Source organism: Petromyzon marinus, chromosome 4, assembly GCF_048934315.1.
Source record: "Petromyzon marinus isolate PM22_M1 ecotype Great Lakes invasive population chromosome 4, UKy_Petmar_22M1.pri1.0, whole genome shotgun sequence".
NCBI lineage: Eukaryota > Metazoa > Chordata > Hyperoartia > Petromyzontiformes > Petromyzontidae > Petromyzon > Petromyzon marinus.
The window spans coordinates 24,736,069-24,758,872 of NC_133670.1; the positions used below are offsets into that span (position 1 = coordinate 24,736,069).

At 50.6% G+C, this 22,804-nt stretch overlaps 1 protein-coding gene across 3 annotated transcripts in view; it reads left to right on the plus strand.

The window, feature by feature from the left end:
• Window positions 1–4,426: 4,426 nt before the first annotated feature.
• LOC116938868 (uncharacterized) overlaps window positions 4,427–22,804 on the plus strand; it is a 75,222-nt gene continuing 56,844 nt past the window's right edge. Inside the window, exon 1 of one of the 3 annotated variants that reach the window (XM_076060326.1) lies at window positions 4,427–4,520. Coding sequence is in view for 1 of the 3 variants with exons in the window: in XM_076060322.1 (XP_075916437.1) it covers window positions 14,438–14,446 (9 nt within the window). In the remaining 2 variants the exon portion in view is untranslated. Of the gene's footprint in view, window positions 4,521–13,297; window positions 14,447–22,804 lie in introns of those variants that run through there. The other 2 variants (XM_076060324.1, XM_076060322.1) reach the window with 2 other exon arrangements.

Below are 22,804 nucleotides of genomic sequence, written 5' to 3' on the forward strand. Positions count from 1 at the left end.
AGCTTGCGATCTCCAGTCGCGATAGCTTGGCTGGGAGTCGAACTCGTCCGTGGCCGAGTTCACAGCGCAGCAGTTCGCTGCGGCAACCGCTGCGCCACCGCTCCACCCGACCGCCCAGCAGTGGCGAAATGGTGAAACACACAGCGCGATCCATTTATAGACACCCCACTAAAAATATATAACAAGGGCTGACGATTGATTGCACGTGCTCCGCCAATCCCAGTTGCACCCGTTGCATCTCTGGCCTAGCACTCTGCAAGACACGGAGCCACCCCATTGCATTCGCCGGCGTCAATCGATCAGCTGCCGAGGAGAGAGCGAGAGGACCATTATATATGCGTGGGGTATCTATAAATGGATAAATCGCCCTGCACCGTACTCTAAGCGTGCTGTGACCCCGCTCACAACGCTGAGCTCGAGGGAGCTCTGGAGAACCGAGCCAACTCCCCCCCCGCCGCCGCCCTCTCTCGAGGGTCTTTGGCCTAATCTTCCACGCTGATCAGACGGCGTGGGAGAGAGGTGGAGAGTCCCCCACGTGTCGTCGCCAGCACACCAAGGGGTGTTGGGTGCGGGAGTCCGCGCCTGGGGACGCGTGAACATCAACTCGGCCGACCAGTTACTTCTGCCGTGCCGGGAGATCGAGCAGGCGACCTGTGGGTTGTACAGCCGGTGGGATTGACCACGAAATGCACCTTGCAGGGTGTTAAGTCTGTGCAGGGTGTAGCCTGTGCATGGTGTAGTCTGTGCATGGTGTAGTCTGTGTAGGGTGTTAAACTGTGCAGTGTGTACTCTGTACAGTGTGTACTCTGTACAGGGTGTAGTCTGTTCAGGGTGTAGTCTGTAGGTTTTGTGAAACTGGACAATCATTCCCTATCCAAACCCTGCTTCCCCACCCCCACAACCCCTTAATATACCCCCAGCACCCCACCCCCCACTCACACACCCCCTCTCTCCACAACCCCAAATCCCTATCGCCTATAGAACTAATATGAAGATCGCAGTGCAGCCTAACAAAGAGTGTTAGCGAGCACCTATTGAGGTCGGAACGGCACGCGACGGGGTTGGTGGCCAGCACCACGCCCGACCGCCTTTGTCTCCACTCATGTTTAGACACCGCACCAGGAACTCATTTCAGGCTGAGTCGACGTAGGGGATGCCCTAGGTCCTTAGCGGGAATTGAACTCGACTCGCCGGGGTCGAAACGCCGTGCGCTAAACACAGCGCCACCGCTCCCCACACACACATACACCCTACACCCATCTCTCCCCACACACACATACACCCTACACCCATCTCTCCACACACACACATACACCCTACCCCCATCTCTCCCCACACACACATACACCCTACACCCATCTCTCCACACACACACATACACCCTACCCCCATCTCTCCCCACACACACACACATACACCCTACCCCCATCTCTCCCCACACACACACACATACACCCTACCCCCATCTCTCCACACACACACATACACCCTACCCCCCATCTCTCCCAACACACATACACCCTACCCCCATCTCTCCACACATACACCCTACCACCCATCTCCCCACACACACATACACCCTACCCCCCATCTCTCCACACACACATACACCCTACCCCCATCTCTCCCCACACACTCATACACCCTACCCCCATCTCTCCCCACACACACATACACCCTACCCCCATCTCTCCCCACACACACACATACACCCTACCCCCCATCTCCACACACACACATACACCCTACCCCCCATCTCTCCACACACACATACACCCTACCCCCATCTCTCCACACACACATACACCCTACCCCCATCTCTCCCCACACACACATACACCCTACCCCCATCTCTCCACACACATACATACACCCTATCCCCATCTCTCCCCACACACACATACACCCTACCCCCCATCTCTCCACACACACACACATACACCCTACCCCCATCTCTCCCCACACACACATACACCCTACCCCCATCTCTCCCCACACACTCATACACCCTACCCCCATCTCTCCCCACACACTCATACACACCCTACCCCCATCTCTCCCCACACACTCATACACACCCTACCCCCATCTCTCCCCACACACTCATACACCCTACCCCCATCTCTCCCCACACACTCATACACCCTACCCCCATCTCTCCCCACACACACATACACCCTACCCCCATCTCTCCCCACACACACACACATACACCCTACCCCCATCTCTCCCCACACACTCATACACCCTACCCCCATCTCTCCCCACACACACATACACCCTACCCCCATGTCTCCCCACACACACATACACCCTACCCCCACCTCTCCCCACACACACACATACACCCTACCCCCATCTCTCCCCACACACACACATACACCCTACCCCCATCTCTCCCCACACACACACATACACCCTACCCCCATCTCTCCCCACACACACATACACCCTACCCCCATCTCTCCCCACAAACACACATACACCCTACCCCCATCTCTCCCCACACACACATACACCCTACACCCATCTCTCCCCACACACACATACACCCTACCCCCATCTCTCCCCACACACACACATACACCCTACCCCCATCTCTCCCCACACACACATACACCCTACCCCCATATCTCCCCACACACACACATACACCCTACCCCCATCTCTCCCCACACACACATACACCCTACCCCCATCTCTCCCCACACACTCATACACCCTACCCCCATATCTCCCCACACACACACATACACCCTACCTCCATCTCTCCCCACACACACACACATACACCCTACCCCCATCTCTCCCCACACACTCATACACCCTACCCCCATCTCTCCCCACACACACATACACCCTACCCCCATCTCTCCCCACACACACATACATCCTACCCCCATCTCTCCCCACACACACATACACCCTACCCCCATCTCTCCCCACACACACATACACCCTACCCCCACCTCTCCCCACACACACACATACACCCTACCCCCATCTCTCCCCACACACACATACACCCTACCCCCATCTCTCCCCACACACACACATACACCCTACCCCCATCTCTCCCCACACACACATACACCCTACCCCCATCTCTCCCCACACACACACATACACCCTACCCCCATCTCTCCCCACACACACACATACACCCTACCCCCATCTCTCCCCACACACACATACACCCTACCCCCATCTCTCCCCACACACACACATACACCCTACCCCCATCTCTCCCCACACACACATACACCCTACACCCATCTCTCCCCACACACACATACACCCTACCCCCATCTCTCCCCACACACACACATACACCCTACCCCCATCTCTCCCCACACACACATACACCCTACCCCCATATCTCCCCACACACACACATACACCCTACCCCAATCTCTCCCCACACACACATACACCCTACCCCCATCTCTCCCCACACACTCATACACCCTACCCCCATCTCTCCCCACACACACATACACCCTACACCCATCTCTCGCCACACACTCATACACCCTACCCCCATCTCTTCCCACACACACACACATACACCCTACACCCATCTCTCCCCACACACACACACCCTACCCCCATCTCTCCACACACACACATACACCCTACCCCCCATCTCTCCCAACACACATACACCCTACCCCCATCTCTCCACACATACACATACACCCTACCCCCCATCTCCCCACACACACATACACCCTACCCCCCATCTCTTCACACACACACATACACCCTACCCCCATCTCTCCCCACACACACATACACCCTACCCCCATCTCTCCACACACACACATACACCCTACCCCCCATCTGTCCACACACACACATACACCCTACCCCCCATCTCTTCCCACACATACACATACACCCTACCCCCCATCTCCCCACACACACATACACCCTACCCCCCATCTCTCCACACACACACATACACCCTACCCCCATCTCTCCACACACACACATACACCCTACCCCCATCTCTCCACACACACACATACACCCTACCCCCATCTCTCCCCACACACTCTCCCCCCTCTCTCCCCTCCCCCACGTGTAGAAACTCGCGGTTCCCTGCGGCTTTAGAATTCATGCACAGAGGGAGGGAGAGACGAGAGGGGGGCGAGAGCGAGAAGGGAAAGAGGGGCGAGAGAGAGAGAGGTGGTGGGTGGAGAGAAGGGGGAGGGGGAGACAGGAGAGAGAGGGGGAGAGCGAGAGAGAGTGGGGGAGGCAGGATAGATAGGGGTGGGGGGGGAGACGTGGAGGGGGGGGATAGAGGGGAGGGAGACAGGGGAGGGGGAGAGGGGGAGGTGGGAGAGAGAGGGGGAGGGAGACAGGAGGGAGAGAGGGGGGGGGGAGACAGGAGGGAGAGAGAGAGAGGGGAGAAAGAGAGAGAGAGAGCAAGGCGGAGATCTCGGATGTGGAGTACAGTCGCATGGAATATGTGGTGGTGGTGGTGGTGCCGACTGTCGCGGTTTTAATAGACCTCGGTAAGAGCTTCTTCATTCATATTTAACTTTCGTAATTTTCACCTTCCGGATAATGCATTTCTTGAAATACATTTTACAAATATATATGTAATACTAATCATTACTATGGCGGGGTTGTATTTCGTCTTACGAGGTAATTTTACTGGGAAGTGAATTTGAGATTTAACACACGAGGCAAAGAGCAAGCCGGCTGAGTGACACGCGCACAACAAAAACACAACACACACACTATACCATACACAGTACACACACACTATACCATGTACACAATACACACACACTATACCATACACAGTACACACACACTATACCATACACAGTACACACACACTATACCATGTACACAATACACACACACTATACCATGTACACAATACACACACACTATACCATACACAGTACACACACACTATACCATGTACACAATACACACACACTATACCATGTACACAATACACACACACTATACCATGTACACAATACACACACTATACCATGTACACAGTACACACACACACTATACCATGTACACAGTACACACACACTATACCATATACACAATACACACACACTATACCATGTACACAATACACACACACTATACCATGTACACAATACACACACACTATACCATGTACACAATACACACACACTATACCATGTACACAATACACACACTATACCATGTACACAGTACACACACACACTATACCATGTACACAGTACACACACACTATACCATGTACACAATACACACACACTATACCATGTACACAGTACACACACACTATACCATGTACACAGTACACACACACTATACCATATACACAATACACACACACTATACCATGTACACAATACACACACACTATACCATGTACACAGTACACACACACTATACCATGTACACAGTACACACACACTATACCATGTACACAATACACACACACTATACCATGTACACAGTACACACACACTATACCATGTACACAGTACACACACATTATACCATGTACACAATACACACACACTATACCATGTACACAATACACACACTATACCATGTACACAATACACACACTATACCATGTACACAATACACACACTATACCATGTACACAATACACACACACTATACCATGTACACAGTACACACACACTATACCATGTACACAATACACACACTATACCATGTACACAGTACACACACTATACCATGTACACAGTGCACACACACTATACCATGTACACAGTACACACACACTATACCATGTACACAATACACACTATACCATGTACACAATACACACACTATACCATGTACACAATACACACACACTATACCATGTACACAATACACACACACTATACCATGTAGACAATACACACTATACCATGTACACAATACACACTATACCATGTACACAATACACACACTATACCATGTACACAGTATACACACACTATACCATGTACACAAGACACACACACTATACCATGTACACAATACACACACTATACCATGTACACAATACACACACTATATCATGTACACAATACACACTATATCATGTACACAATACACACAATACAATGTACACAATACACACACACACTATTTCATGTACACAATACACACACACACACTATTTCATGTACACAATACACACACACTATACCATGTACACAGTACACACACACTATACCATGTACACAGTACACACACACTATACCATGTACACAGTACACACACACTATACCGTGTACACAATATACACACTATACCATGTACACAATACACACACTATACCATGTACACAATACACACACTATACCATGTACACAATACACACACTATACAATGTACACAATACACACACTATATCATGTACACAATACACACACACTATACCATGTACACAGTACACACTATACCATGTACACAGTACGCACACACTATACCATGTACACAATACGCACACACTATACCATGTACACAATACACACACACTATACCATGTACACAGTACACACACACTATACCATGTACACAATACACACACACTATACCATGTACATAATACACACACTATACCATGTACACAATACAGACACACTATACCATGTACACAATACACACACTATGCCATGTACACAATACAGACACATATACACACAACACAGTTACACACACATACACACTATACCATGTACACAATACAGACACGTGTACACACAATGCAGTTACACACACACTATACCATGTACACAATACAGACACGTACACACAATGCAGTTACACACATACTATTCCATGTACACAAGACAGACACGTGTACACAACGCAGTTACACACACTATTCCAAGTACACAATACAGACACGTGTACACCCAATGCAGTTACACACACACTATACCATGTACACAATACAGACACGTGTACACAACGCAGTTACACACACTATACCATGTACACAATACATACACGTGTACACACAACACACACACATTATACCATGTACACAATACAGACACGTGTACACAACGCAGTTACACACACTATACCATGTACACAATACAGACACGTGTACACAACGCAGTTACACACACTATACCATGTACACAATACAGACACGTGTACACACAACACACACACAACACACACTATAAGCATCACATATACACAATTACACGTATGAACTCACACCACAGCAAACACACACCCTATACCATGTACACAATACAGATACATACAGAAGGACACAAAGACACGTACTCACAGTTAACACACACAAGCATCACATATACACAATACAGACACGTGTATGTACTCACAACACAGTTACACACATTAAAGAACATATACACAAAGACATGTACTCACACAGCAGGTAACACAACACATCACATATACACAACACAGACACGTGTATATACTCAACGCAGTTAACACACACTCTAACATATATACACACGCACACAAAGCACAAGTGTGTACAACGCAGTTAATCGGTACACACCGTGTACACACATACAACACATTATGCAATGTATCAATGCGTGTTTAACACACGCAGAACTTAACGCGTACACCATACACAACATGGCCTAAATAATGTAGCGTATTCATAACGCACCCAACACACACACACACGTCCTCAACACACAACCAACACACAATACAAATAACCACATACAACACAAGCCACACACATAAGGGGACAACAATCACCCATACAGCCTTTGACAGACTGTTGGGGCAAGTGCGGGTACACGAGCGTGTGCGAACATCACGCCCGACCGCCTTTGTCTCCTGAAGTGGCGATGCTTGACACATCGCACCAGGTACTCATTTAAGGCTGAGTCTACCTAGGGGAGAGGGATCGGCGCGGATATTCATCGCCGTGAGCGGGAATCGAATTTGGATGGTCGGGTTCGTAGAGCAGTGCGCTGACCACTCTGACACTCGTGCTGGAGGACACACGCAGGAACACACATTAAAGAGAGCACCACCACACACATTAAAGAGAGCACCACCACACACATTAAAGAGAGCACCACCGTGACACAACATCACAAGGATCACAACACCGCACGCGTTGCATGCAAGTGTACACATGCGCGTTCGCAATACGCATAGCACGCGGACCGCACACACACACCGCACACACATACACACCACACACAAACTCCACACACACACCACACACACATACACAGATACACACCGCACACATCGAACACACAACACACACCGCACACACAACACACACCGCACACACAACACACACACACACCGCACACACACCGAACACACGCACACACCACACACAACACACACCGCACACAACACACACCGCACACACACACACACCGAACACACACACAGACCGCACACACACACACACCGCACACACAACACACACCTAACACACACACACCGCACACACACACCGCACACACACACACACACCGCACACACCGCACACACACACCAGACACACACCGCACACACAACACACACCGCACACACAACACACACCGCACACACCGCACACACACACACACCAGACACACACCGCACACACAACACACACCGCACACACACACACCGCACACACACACACAACACACACCTAACACACACACCACACACACCGCACACACACACACCGCACACACACACCGCACACACACACACCGCACACACACACAACACACACCGAACACACACACACACACACCGCACACACACACACCGCACACACCGAACACACACACACAACGCGTCTATTCACTGCGCGACAAATGATGAGCTCAAGATGGTTAGGAAGGTCGCGTATGCACCGCGTGCAGCGATACACAACAGAGGCGCAACATGCAGCGCATCAACACAGACGAAACACGCGCACACACCCTCGCTCCCAACTTGCAACACACACAACACACACACTTAACGTGCATTACACACACGCGTGACACAACACAGCCACGCAGAACACATACACTGTATTCGCAGCAACACAGCAACACGCACGCTTATTGGCCTAAGGCATCTTAAAATATATCGAGGACCGCAGATCTTGGGCAACTGTTGTTAGTGCATGTTCAGAGACGGTGGCTTGTTGCTCTCATCTTCCCGCTCGTCTGTAATTCTTCCTCGCTCCACCTCCAAGTCGCTCTCAGACGAGAGAAAGAGAGAGACGGAATGCTTACCAAGTGAACGTGCTCATGAATCCGTACAATTGTCGAGGAGACCGCTTTATTTGCCGGTCCATGGCGGGTGGTGGAGGGTACACAGCACGTACACTGTATACTCACAGCACGTACACATTGTATACTCACAACACACACATATTGTGTACTCACAGCACACACACATTGTATACTCACAGCACATACACATTGTGTACTTACAGCACATACACATTGTGTACTCACAGCACATACACATTGTATACTCCCAGCACGTACACATTGTATACTCCCAGCACGTACATTGTATACTCACAGCACATACACATTGTATACTCACAGCACGTACACATTGTATACTCACAGCACATACACATTGTGTACTCACAGCACATACACATTGTGTACTCACAGCACGTACACATTGTATACTCACATCACACACACATTGTATACTCACAGCACGTACACATTGTGTACTCACAGCACATACACATTGTGTACTCACAGCACATACACATTGTATACTCCCAGCACGTACACATTGTATACTCCCAGCACGTACATTGTATACTCACAGCACATACACATTGTATACTCACAGCACGTACACATTGTATACTCACAGCACATACACACATTGTATACTCACAGCACGTACACATTGTATACTCACAGCACGTACACATTGTATACTCACATCACACACACATTGTATACTCACAGCACGTACACATTGTATACTCACAGCACATACACACATTGTATACTCACAGCACGTACACATTGTATACTCACAGCACACACACACACATTGTATACTCACAGCACATACATTGTATACTCACAGCACATACATTGTATACTCACAGCACGTACACATTGTATACTCACAACACGTACACATTGTATACTCACAGCACACACACACATTGTATACTCACAGCACGTACCCATTGTGTACTCACAGCACATACACATTGTATACTCACAGCACGTACACATTGTGTACTCACAGCACACACACATTGTATACTCACAGCACACACACATTGTATACTCACAGCACATACACATTGTATACTCACATCATATACACACATTGTATACTCACAGCACACACACACATTGTGTACTCACAGCACACACACATTGTATACTCACAGCACGTACCCATTGTGTACTCACAGCACGTACCCATTGTGTACTCACAGCACGTACACATTGTATACTCACAGCACATACACATTGTATACTCACAGCACATACACATTGTATACTCCCAGCACGTACACATTGTATACTCACAGCACGTACACATTGTTTACTCACAGCACACACACATTGTATACTCACAGCACACATACACATTGTATACTCACAGCACACACACACATTGTATACTCACAACACGTACACATTGTGTACTCACAGCACACACACATTGTGTACTCACAGCACATACACATTGTGTACTCACAGCACATACACACATTGTGTACTCACAACACATACACATTGTATACTCACAGCACATACACATTGTATACTCACAGCACACACATTGTATACTCACAGCACATACACATTGTATACTCCCAGCACGTACACATTGTATACTCACAGCAAGTACACATTGTATACTCACAGCACGTACACATTGTGTACTCACCACGTACACATTGTATACTCTCAGCACATACACATTGTATACTCACAGCACGTACACATTGTATACTCACAGCACATACACACACATTGTATACTCACAACACATACACACATTGTATACTCACAGCACACACACACACACATTGTATACTCACAACACATACACATTGTATACTCACAGCACATACACATTGTATACTCCCAGCACGTACACATTGTATACTCTCAGCACATACACATTGTATTCTCACAGCACGTACACATTGTATACTCACAGCACATACACACACATTGTATACTCACAACACATACACACATTGTATACTCACAGCACACACACACACATTGTATACTCACAACACATACACATTGTATACTCACAGCACATACACATTGTATACTCCCAGCACGTACACATTGTATACTCACAGCACATACACACATTGTATACTCACAGCACGTACACATTGTATACTCACATCACATACACATTGTATACTCACAGCACGTACACATTGTATACTCACAGCACGTACACATTGTATACTCACAGCACGTACACATTGTATACTCACATCACGTACACATTGTATACTCACAGCACACACACATTGTATACTCACAGCACGTACACATTGTATACTCACATCACGTACACATTGTATACTCCCAGCACGTACACATTGTATACTCCCAGCACGTACACATTGTATACTCACAGCACGTACACATTGTATACTCACAGCACATACACATTGTATACTCACAGCGCACACACACATTGTATACTCACAGCACACACAAACATTACGTATACCGCACACACATTCACAACTGGCATACTCAAACATGTAATCACAGCACCTTTCAACAATTGACTGCCATGTCAGTTCGAACACACGTTATATAAATTGCACTTACGCTATATGTATGCTGTACACACATATACTATATATGCTACACGTGAGTGTATGTATACACTGCATATGTTTACGTGCAGACCCTTCCGATGTAAACTCTAGACTGCAAGTGTTCAAGCGACAGCCGCTTCTGCCATAACGTTTCATCCAAACGTAGACTTATCCCAATTAATCTAACGACAAAAAAAATACATGTTAAGTGAACAAAGTTAAAGTCACACTGGGAACAAACACGGTTCGTGTTGAACTTAAACAAAACCGCATCGGATCGCCGCATCCTCTGGGTGCATTTCAAATAAAGCCGTTGTGCCCGCATCGCGAGCGATCAGCTGTGCGAAAACGAAATCTCTCTCGGAGCAAAAAAAAACCGGTTTTAAATCATCGCCTGCAACCGCTGTGCCCACGCGTCTGAGCGGGTAGTTGCGCACCGAGCGCGTTTCACGGGTACTTTCACCGCCGAAGTCATCGGCAAAAAAAATATAATCAGTTTCGCAAATCGTGCGACGGAAGTCGCCACGACCGTCGCACGAAGCAAACCGGTGGCGCGGTCGCTCGCATGCAACCGGTTGCTCGTGCAACCGGTTGCATGCGAGCAGACACCCGACATGTGAGCGATTCGGTTGCGCGGAACGGTCCCCCTGAACCCCGTGGGGGGGGGGGGGGGGCTTCCACACTCACCACCACCATCCACCACCACCCACCACTACCCACCACCACTACCCACCACTCACCACCACCACCCACCACCACCACCCCTCCATCTCACCGCATAGAGCGGCGTTCTAAGCTAACTCGTTATCGCTTTCTCGTTCGCTTTGAAGCTAAATAAAATGAATACATCGGACGGACAAGTTCCTTGCATTTTGAGTTTGAAAACTCCTGCACTGCCACTGCGGTTCCCTCGCCGTCTCTTCAGACATCCATCGCGCGGCCTCTCGCAAAGACGTCGCCCTTCCCATTCGCCTCTGTCCGTGGGCTCTGTCACCCACGTGCTCTGCTCCGGATTCTCCTCCCTCCCAGTAGCCTCCGATTGTCCCCGATTCCGTTTGGTGGCACCGAATTCGCTGCCCTCTCCGCCTTCGTGGCACCGAAATGGTTTTAAACGATCAGCGGGGTCTCTCCGCAGCTTGAATCTCTCTACTTGGCGAGCTGCGAGACGTGCAGTAGTATATAGACAAAGACAAAGACAAAGAACCCCCGTATAGCCTTGGTGGACTGCTTGGAGCGAGTGCTGTTGGCGAGCACCTGTGAAGGCCGGTACGGCGCACGAAGCAGTCGGCACCACGCCCTTCCGCCTTTGTCTCCCCAGTGGCGATGTTTACACACCGCACCAGGTACTCATTTGAGGCCGAGTCTACCTAGGGGAGGCCCAGGACAGTCACTGGTGAGCGGGAATCGAACTCAGGTGGCCGGGTCCGTAGTGCAGCGTGCTAACCACGACACTGCCGCTCCCCTACACGTGTGTGTGTGTGAGTACATGAATGTTGTTCACTTCCCACGTGTGTGTGTGTATACATATACACACACACGTGGGAAGCGATTTTCTGATGAAAGGAAAACCCCGCTGCACGTGTCATCGCTAATCTTCCACGACGATTGCCACCCTCTCTTTGGCTTCTCTGCGCGCTGTAGACAAGGGTTATTGCCCGAAACGTCGCCGATTGCATGCGTTTCAATTCGTTTTAAGGCCACAGTGTTCGTGACGAATATGCTGAGGTTTTCCCCTCCAGGGCTCTCTTTGAGTCGTGAACGTACGGCGAGTGGATGTCGTGCATTGTAATAGCCACACGCAGTTGATTATAACACAACAGGTAGTTATTGTTACGACGACGCCGGCGATGACGATCATGACCACTGATGATGATTGTGATATTGATGCGAGGTATTGTATTCAAATGTGTGTGTGTGTTGTGATACGTCACGAATCATCATCCACAGCCCTTTGCCAAGGCACTGTTGGATGGACGAAGCATGGCTATGCATATATCGGTCGAGCGAGTTGATCGACCATACTTCACTTTGGTTAATGCGGTGGGGGGGGGCTTGTGCATGACCGGTGGATGGGAATCGTGCTTAGATTGACAGTGCGGTGCGCTAACCACTGCGCCACCGCTCCACCCCACACTGCTGTATATACGGTTTAACGTTCTCAAACATTTTTTGACCGGCTGTCTTCTATAAGCATTAGCACGGAGCAATTGTACTGTGGATGCTCGAACACACACATGCAGCCTGCACAACATAGTACTTGTTCGGAGTTTGAAATCCCTTCTGATAATATTCATGGCATCGCCAAACGCTCGGCTGACTTTAGGCCGAGTCAACCCAGAGGAGGCCCAGTCCAAGTTTTTTTTGTTTGTTCACATTACAATTACAGCATCGCACCAACCCCCCCGCTGGCGGTGAACGCGTATCGTTGCCAGGAATCGAACCCATCGGCCTTCGATGGCGTAGCCCGGCAGCGTGAATCACTCAGACGGCAGGCGGCTGGCTACACCCCCACACACACACACAGGCACACGTGCTCGTCACTCCATCCGACTCGCGCAGTCTTCGCGTGGAGCACCGCGCGGTGAAGTATGGCCAATTGACGGGCGTGGAGGAGGCCCTCATCCAGCAGTGGATTTGGCGATGCTGCGCGTGAGTACGGACGGCGCTGTGTCTCTCGTGCTGCGCGCTGTTCGCGCGGAGCGGTTGCGCCTTGGGGTTGTCGCTGCGCTGCGAACCCGGCGGTCCGAGTTTCGAGTTACCGCTCGCGACCAACAACAGTTGCGGATGTTTGAACCGGTCCTGGGCCTCCCCTAGGTCGATTCAGCCTGAAATAAATTAGACCCGGTGCCGTGTGTGAACATCAGGTGGTGGTGGGGTGGGGGAGACAGAGACAAAGGCGGCCGGCCGTCGCTTCTGACCAACCCACCCACCCGCTCGCTCTCTCGTTCGTGCCGGTGCCGGCACTGAGTTTTTATTTTTTCGCCGTTCAGGGCCATACGGAGCGGTGGTGGTGGTGGTGGATCTTTGCCTCTGTCGTGTTTTCTTGGCACACGAGGCTCTCTCTGGGGCTCGGCCCCACGAGGCGAGGCACCGTCCGGCAGTTGTCGCAGTGGCAGCGACTTTCTCGGCTTTGTGTTTCGCCTTTCGTAGCCGACGCCGCTGCTGTGGACGCCGCTGCTGCACTGTCCAAGTTCTGGGGCCTCCTCTCTCCGCCGAGGTCGACACAGTTACCACCCCCCCCCCCCCCCCGAACTTTTCAGTATTGGGAAGACAAAGGCGGTCCTGGCCACACCGCTCATTCGTGTGTCGTTGTCGGCCTTAGCATGTGCTCTCAAACGGGCACGTGTAATCCCCCCCAACGGGCGGGGACCTTGTACAGCTTAGGCGGGGAATTGTTCTGGTTGTCTGCTGTGCTTGCTCGAGGTGCCGAGGCTCACCTGCAGTGATGGATGGTCCGGTTTGTAATTACGGCCGCCCTTACACTAAACTTATTTTATTTCACCAGGCATAGCACACTGAGCTGTGTAGCTCTTTTTTTCTGAAGCGACCTGGCCACAAATAATTGCTCAACTAAGTGTGGCTTATCACATGGAAATGCATATCAGCTGAATACTCTAAACGAGTGACGTTCATTCTAAATGTGGAGGGAAAAACCGGAAGACCCGGAGAAAAATCCACGCTACCACGGGGAGTACATGCAAACTCCAAATATACAGTCGGGATCGAACCCACGACCTCCTGAACACCTGGCGAGGTAGTTAACATCACCTAGCCACCGAAAGCTAAGCAGGCTAGGAGCTTGGCGAGTACTGGACTCGAATCGGAGACTGTCCTGGGAATACCGCAGGCTATGGCCAATGTAAGTCAGTACAGCGGGTGGATTATTCAATACAACCATCCGTGCTGAGCACACGGTGCGTGTTGTGGTGGGGAAGGGGGGGATGTTCTCCAGGGCTCCCGGGTTTCCTTCCACGCAAAAGTCGAACTCCCGTTGAATTGTATCGGTCGGGGCCACCATCCTCTCGACACGCAGAGTCGTGCGACTCGGCGAGGCTTCTTCATCCGGCCAAAGGAGTGAATCCCTACTCCCCGTGTTTACTGTTCGAAAAAATAAATACGTTATAACAACACATCCTCCGTGGGGCAAGTGCTGTGAGCGATCACCCATGATGGCCGGCATGGCACACGAGAGGTGATGGGTAGCCAATAACACGCCCGGCCGCCTTTGTCTCCCTGGCGCCGATGTTTACTACACGCCGCACCATGTACTCATTTGAGGTTGAGTCGACCTAGGGGGCAGGGGCCCCAGGACTGGCTCGCATCAACGTCACCGAAGTTGGCCGTGAGCGGGAATCGAACTCGGGTCGCCGCTTCCCACACACCCGCTCGCTGGATTGGTAGCCGAGCGCGCTCCCCGCTATACTTTACACATATACACACACACACAAGCATAACTCCCGTGTACGCTGTCGCAGGCTGTGGTGGCAAGTGGTGTTAGCGAGCACCTATTGGGGCCGCGCTGTGGGCAGCGGCAATCGCGATCAAAACACGTGTCCACCAGACACCGCGACTCGCACACCGAGCGAATGGACTGCCTACGCCACAGCTGGACTGCAGGCCCGGATTAACGCAGTGGCTACAACAACAGGCCGGGCCTCTGGAATCGAGAGGGCCCAGAATTTGTGTGTTTTTTATACACACTATTGTTGTTTGTTTTATTTTACCATTTTCTAAATTTAATTACATTTTTATACCTACGTGACTTTACCGAAAGAACCAAAGAGTATGGATCCCTGCAGTCACGAACGCTTCAAATCAACATTACACTGTACATTGCTTTATAATGGTTCAAACGCAATACTTTATCGTGATAAGGACGCGCGTTGAACTTGTTTAGCACCGTACGTAGCCATCCGTGCCCATCGGAGGTGCATAGGATGCGCATGTAATATGCGACGTTTAGAACAATGGCCCCTCCTACATAGCACGTGGCCATTCGGAAGGGGCATTGTTCGAAACATCGCCTATTATTTTCATGTGTATCCTCCAAAGGCCGCGCTGCGTACGATTGTGTTGGAATCCGTGGTGGTTGACGCTGCGTGTGCAGTACCAACAGCAGCAGCAGCACTGCTAATTACACCAATTAACAGAATCATAATCTGTATTTATACTGCAGGAGGAATCCGATGAGCTATAAAGCTCTTTGTCACAGATGTCCAGTTGGGGTATGGGGTAAGCACGTTACAACAACAGTTACACAAACACGACAGTAGCGCGAAATACAGGAAATGTAAACAAATCGACCCAAACACATACTAATACAACTAAACCATCCCCATCTTACCAGACAAAGCTCACTGAGGTTTGTCAACTTATTTTTCAGGAGCGACCTGGCCACCACAAATGATAGCTCAACATAGTGGCCCCGTCATTTTGGACATTCACAGGCAACAAAAATCATCAAAGTCATCTCAACGCATGCGCCGCCGTGATTGGCGCAGATAACGTCGCTACGCGGAGCGCTCGCTCCAGGTTACTTGCCGAAATAAAGACACGAGTTTTGTTTGTTTACATGAAAGGGAAACAACAACAACAACACGCGTTTAAACTTCACGATTCCGAGTGAACATTTCATGAATATCTCAACAAAGGGCTCGAGCCAAGAGCTGTGGTGGTGACCCAGTCAAGGGGTAGGAATTTAATTTACAAATTGTAGGGGGCAGGGGATTGCCCCCCCAAACTATAGCAGCCCCCCCCCGCCTCCTCCTCATCCCGCCCATTAGCCTTGATCCGTCCCTGTTGATATGGAAAGACGGGGGGGTGGGAGTTGGTTGGTTGGTGGCGGTTGGAGGATGTGAGATGTAGGGGAGAGATTTGGGTAGGAGTTGGGGGGGGGGTGAGGGGCGATGGGGGTGGAGGGAAGATGAGATAGGAGGAAAACATGGTTGCGGCAGGGGTTAGGGGGCTTGGCAAAGAAGGGCGGTTGAGAGTTTGCAATTGGCGAGAGTGATATTTGGTCTGCGTGGTGTTCACGGTAGGCGAACACAGCGCGAAGACAACGAGCACCTGTGGAGGCCGGCACGGTGCACGAGGGGGTGGGTGACCAGCAACACGCCATGCCACCTTGGTCTTCCTCGTGTGTGATGTTTAAACATCGTACTCGGTACTCATTTGAGGCCGAGTCGACCTAGAGGATGCCCAGGAGCATGAGCGGGAATCGAACTCGGGTGACCGGTTTCGTAGCGCAGCGTGCTACCCGTTGTATTACCGCCCCCCCTCGGCACACCAAAGACAAAGGTCCCCCGTCTAGCCTTAACAGACTGTTGGGGAAAGTGCTGTGAGCGAGCACCTATGAAGGCCGGGGCTGTGTCACACGAGTGAGTGGGTGGCCAGCACCATGCCCGGCCACATCCACGTAAACACACACACACATCCACGTATACACACACACACACAAAATCACATGTACCACTCACAATATACCACATACAACATGCACAACACACTGGAACCACACGTACACAACCCATACAGGGTTAGAACACGTACACTACAAACATGATGCAATACAACCCATACGCACAAATACACACGTACGCACACACTAAATACGACACTCCCACACACGCACAGCCAGTGCGTGTGTATATACACACACACTTTGTGTTGAGCACCACGTGACATTTAATGTTCTTAAATACGTGAATTCTAACACGTGATAATGATAACATTTATATGGCCGGCTATGCACTGAAGCGTGTAATAATCCACTTACACACACATTTGACATTCCAGTATTCACCTCATTCTAAATGCACTGCTGGATGGACGGTCTCTCTTCACCCCGTCTTCATCCCGCACGGCTCCAGTGGTGTCCCAGTCCACCTTACAAACATTCGACTTCGCAATACGCACGCAACAGAGAGTTAATTTATACTCTTCAATGGCACGCACACACATGTTTTTTAAAGGACGTACGCGTGTCTACTTTCATGAACACGAATTCGGGCAGTGCATTCCATTGTGAAATCGTTCAAAGTGTTAATTTGTTTGTAACCAGGCGAGGAGGACTCAAAGGAGAGCAGGAGGAGTGTCGTTCGCAAGCGTGACCCCTGCGGGGGTCACCGCGATTGTAAAAGCCAAACAAATTAAATAAAGTAACAGCAACGAAGCGAACACAAATACATTCACATCGCTCACCGTTTTAGCATTTGGACAACACACAGCTACCATAATCAACTAGCCACTACAACAACCAACCAGTCATCACAACAACAAGCCACGACAAAAAAAACAGCCAGTCACTACAATAACTAGCCACAGCAACAACTACCCACCACAGCAGGTAGTGACTACAACTAGCCACTACATCAACCATCCAGCCACTACATCAACCAGCCACTACATCAACCAGCTAGTCACTACAACAACTAGCCACTACATCAACCAGCCAGCCACTACATGAACCAGCCACTACATAAACCAGCTAGTCACTACAACAACTAGCCACTGTATAAACCAATGGGCCAGCCACTACAATAACTGGCCACAGCAACAACTGTCCACCACAGCAACTAGCCACTACATTAACCAGCTAGTCACTGCAACTAGCCACTGCAACAACCAACCGGCCAGTCACTACATCAACTAGCCACTACATTAACCAGCCAGTCACTACATCAATCAGCTAGTAACAGCAACAACTAGCCACTGCAACAACCAACCGACCAGCCACTACAACAACTATCCACTGCTACAACTAGGCACCAAAACGACCATCCACTAAAACAACAATCATCCGTCGCAGCAGCCAGCCACGTCAACAGCCCACCAGCCACCACCATCACCACCACCACAACAATGGGACGGCGACAACAACCGGCGAACAGCAAGCATGCGCCACAACAATGAGACGGCCATTTCGGGAAAAGCGCCGTGTGCCCGTTGGCGCGATGTAGTTGACGATGTTGGAGGTCGTCACCTCGTTACTTTGCTAAAACGTGACCGAGTCGGCTTACCGTCATCACCAGCAGCTACGACAACTGGGGGGGAGGGGGGGGGGTAAGAGAGGTTGACTCGCGCAGTCCTTGGGGCGAAAGTAAATATCAGCAGAACTCTTTGCTCTATCGGGGCATACGATAGGAGGAATAATAATCATCATCATATACATTTACATTTCATCCGGAGATCCGGCCATGGATGGAAAGGCAGGAGACGAACAGAGAAGCCCGCTTAGGGCAGACGTCCACAACCGACGGCCAGTGTACATGTTTACATGTTTGCATGTTTCCATGTTCACATGTCTACATGTGGGTGAGCACGTGCGAGTCGCACTGCCAATTCGGCCTCTTCCCCGCCCGTCCTGGATTCCGCAGGCCGACGCGAATCCGGCAGCGTCGATGTCTTGACGTGAACAGCAGACTCGGGCAGGCAGGACGCCCCTGGGTTCACCACGCAGATGTTGGAGTCTCAGCAAGAAGATGCCCTCCCGTCCATTTTGCAGAGATTGTGATTCTGCACCCTCGCCCGATTATAGACTGTATATATATACTGTACCGGTTCTAGCACGGGGTTTTATTTTATTGTTGACGTCCCATTTGTCAATTTCCCCCACGCCCGCGCGCCGCTGGATGAAAGAAAGCCTTCTCACGCCCTGTCGCTCCTCGGGGTGGATTGTTGAACCATACTTCGCCGCGCTGGTCAGAGCGGGCTTGGTGAAGGATGACCGTCCTGCTGCTGCTCATACTGCCGCTCCCTATTTCTCCCCGATGTGTTGTTATTCACGGTGTCCGACGTTCCGTGCAGAACAATACCCTGAAACAACCCGAGGGCTAGGCTACTCGTCACCGATTGTTAGCCCTGGCCGGGAATCGAATCCTGGGTACATCGGCGTGTTACGGCAACCGTTGCGCCACGGCTCCCACACCCTTGCAACACAGGCTATATACTATTTGTTTTGTGTGTGTAGCAGTGGAAGATGCCGGTACACGCTCGAAAGCCCTTTCACTCATACATAGAGGACTATGCAGGTTCATGCTCAACAGCACTGGACCCTGTCGCTGTGTGCACGTGTCTTTGTGTGTGTGTGTGCACGTGTCTGTGTGCACGTGTCTGTGTGCACGTGTCTGTGTGCACGTGTCTGTGTGCACGTGTCTGTGTGCACGTGTCTGTGTGCACGTGTCTGTGTGCACGTGTCTGTGTGCACGTGTCTGTGTGCACGTGTCTGTGTGCACGTGTCTGTGTGCACGTGTCTGTGTGCACGTGTCTGTGTGCACGTGTCTGTGTGCACGTGTCTGTGTGCACGTGTCGGTGTGTTTAGTATGTGTGCCGTGCCAGGCCTTCGTAGGTGCTCCCAAACGGCACTTGCCCCCGACATAATGTTAAGGCTATACGGGGGATCTTTGCAGTTGTGTATATACATACACACACTGGTTCGTGTTGTATAACTGGGCGGTGGCGTTTGCACAAATACGACTTTTATAACTACCGGCTCTGCAACTGTGCCACACTAAACACACGCGCACACATATACACAGAGATAAAGATCCCCCGTATAGCCTTAACAGACTGTAGGGGCAAGTACTGTTAGCGAGCACCTATGAAGGCCGGATCGGTACACAAGGGGGTGGGTGGCCAGCACCACGCCCGACCGCCTTTGTCTCCCCAGTGGCGATGTTTACTACACACCGCACCAGGTACTCATTTGAGGCTGAGTCTACTTAGGGGAGGCCCGGGACCGGTTCAGACAATCGTCACTGGTGTTGGCCGTGAGCGTTCATAGCGCAGCGCGCTAACCGCTACTCTATCGCTCCCCATCATATACACATACACACATTCACATACATATATACACATACACACATACATATATACACATACACACATTCACATATATACACATACACAACAACAACCGCCATTCGCCACGAAGTGGCGGTGACGTTACCACGACGCTTGTGCCAGGCCATGTGCACCTTGAGGCCACGTGAAGTGTAGAACGCCCGCTGGCAGGTCACGGGGCAGACCCAGGTCCCACGGGTCGACTGACTGAGATGACTGAGATGACTGGCTGATGCACCACCCGTGCCCCCTACTGTGTCAACCTGCTGTTCCCTAGCCACCCGGTGCTCCGCTCGTTGTTGTGAGCGTCGCTCCTCCGCCCTCCGTTGTTGTTGGAGGGCGACTACCTCCAACTGCCCAGTCGCGTCCTTCACGAGCCTCCTCCACAGAGGCCGATCTTGACACCGCTGGTACCAGTCATCGGCAAGTCCACTCAGTTCCACGTTCTCCTGTACCACATCACTCAATCTCTTCTCTAGCCCGTTCCGCGCCCGTTTAGCCCCCTCGATCCGGCCGAACAAAAGCTGTTTCGGCATGCGGTGGCTGGGCATGCGGGCGACATGACCCAGCCAACGCAGCCTTGCCCGCCGGAGGAGCTCACCGATGGGACCTTGCCCAAATCTTTCAAGGATTTGTGAGCTCCTCACACAATCCAGTCTGGTCAAACCCAGGATGGATCGTAGGCATGCCAGCCTAAATGTTTCTAACCGGAGAAGATGTTCCATTAGGGGGTTCCACGTTTCGCAAGCGTAGAGAAGGGAGGGAATGACCGTGGCCGAGAAGACCTGAAGCTTAGTGCGGAGCGACAGACCAGGTCGCTTCCACACAGTGTTACGCAACCGATGAAAAGATATTGCCGCTCGACTGATTCGGAGTGAGACCTCTGCTGTTAAACTTGAGCCGGTCATGAGCACACTGCCCAGGTATGGGAAACTCTCCACTCTCTCCACTCTCTCCACAACTGCCCTATCACCGATTTGGAGTTGTGGGGGTGGTGTGTCCGATGGTACAAAATACCCAGGCAGGTGCTTAGTTTTGGTGGGGCTGATGGTAAGGCCCCTTCTCTTAGTGGCACGCTCCAGTCTCAGCAGCAGCGTCTCCAACTCCTCCTCTGAATGAGCAGCTATTACCAAATCATCGGCGCGCACACATATACACATACACACA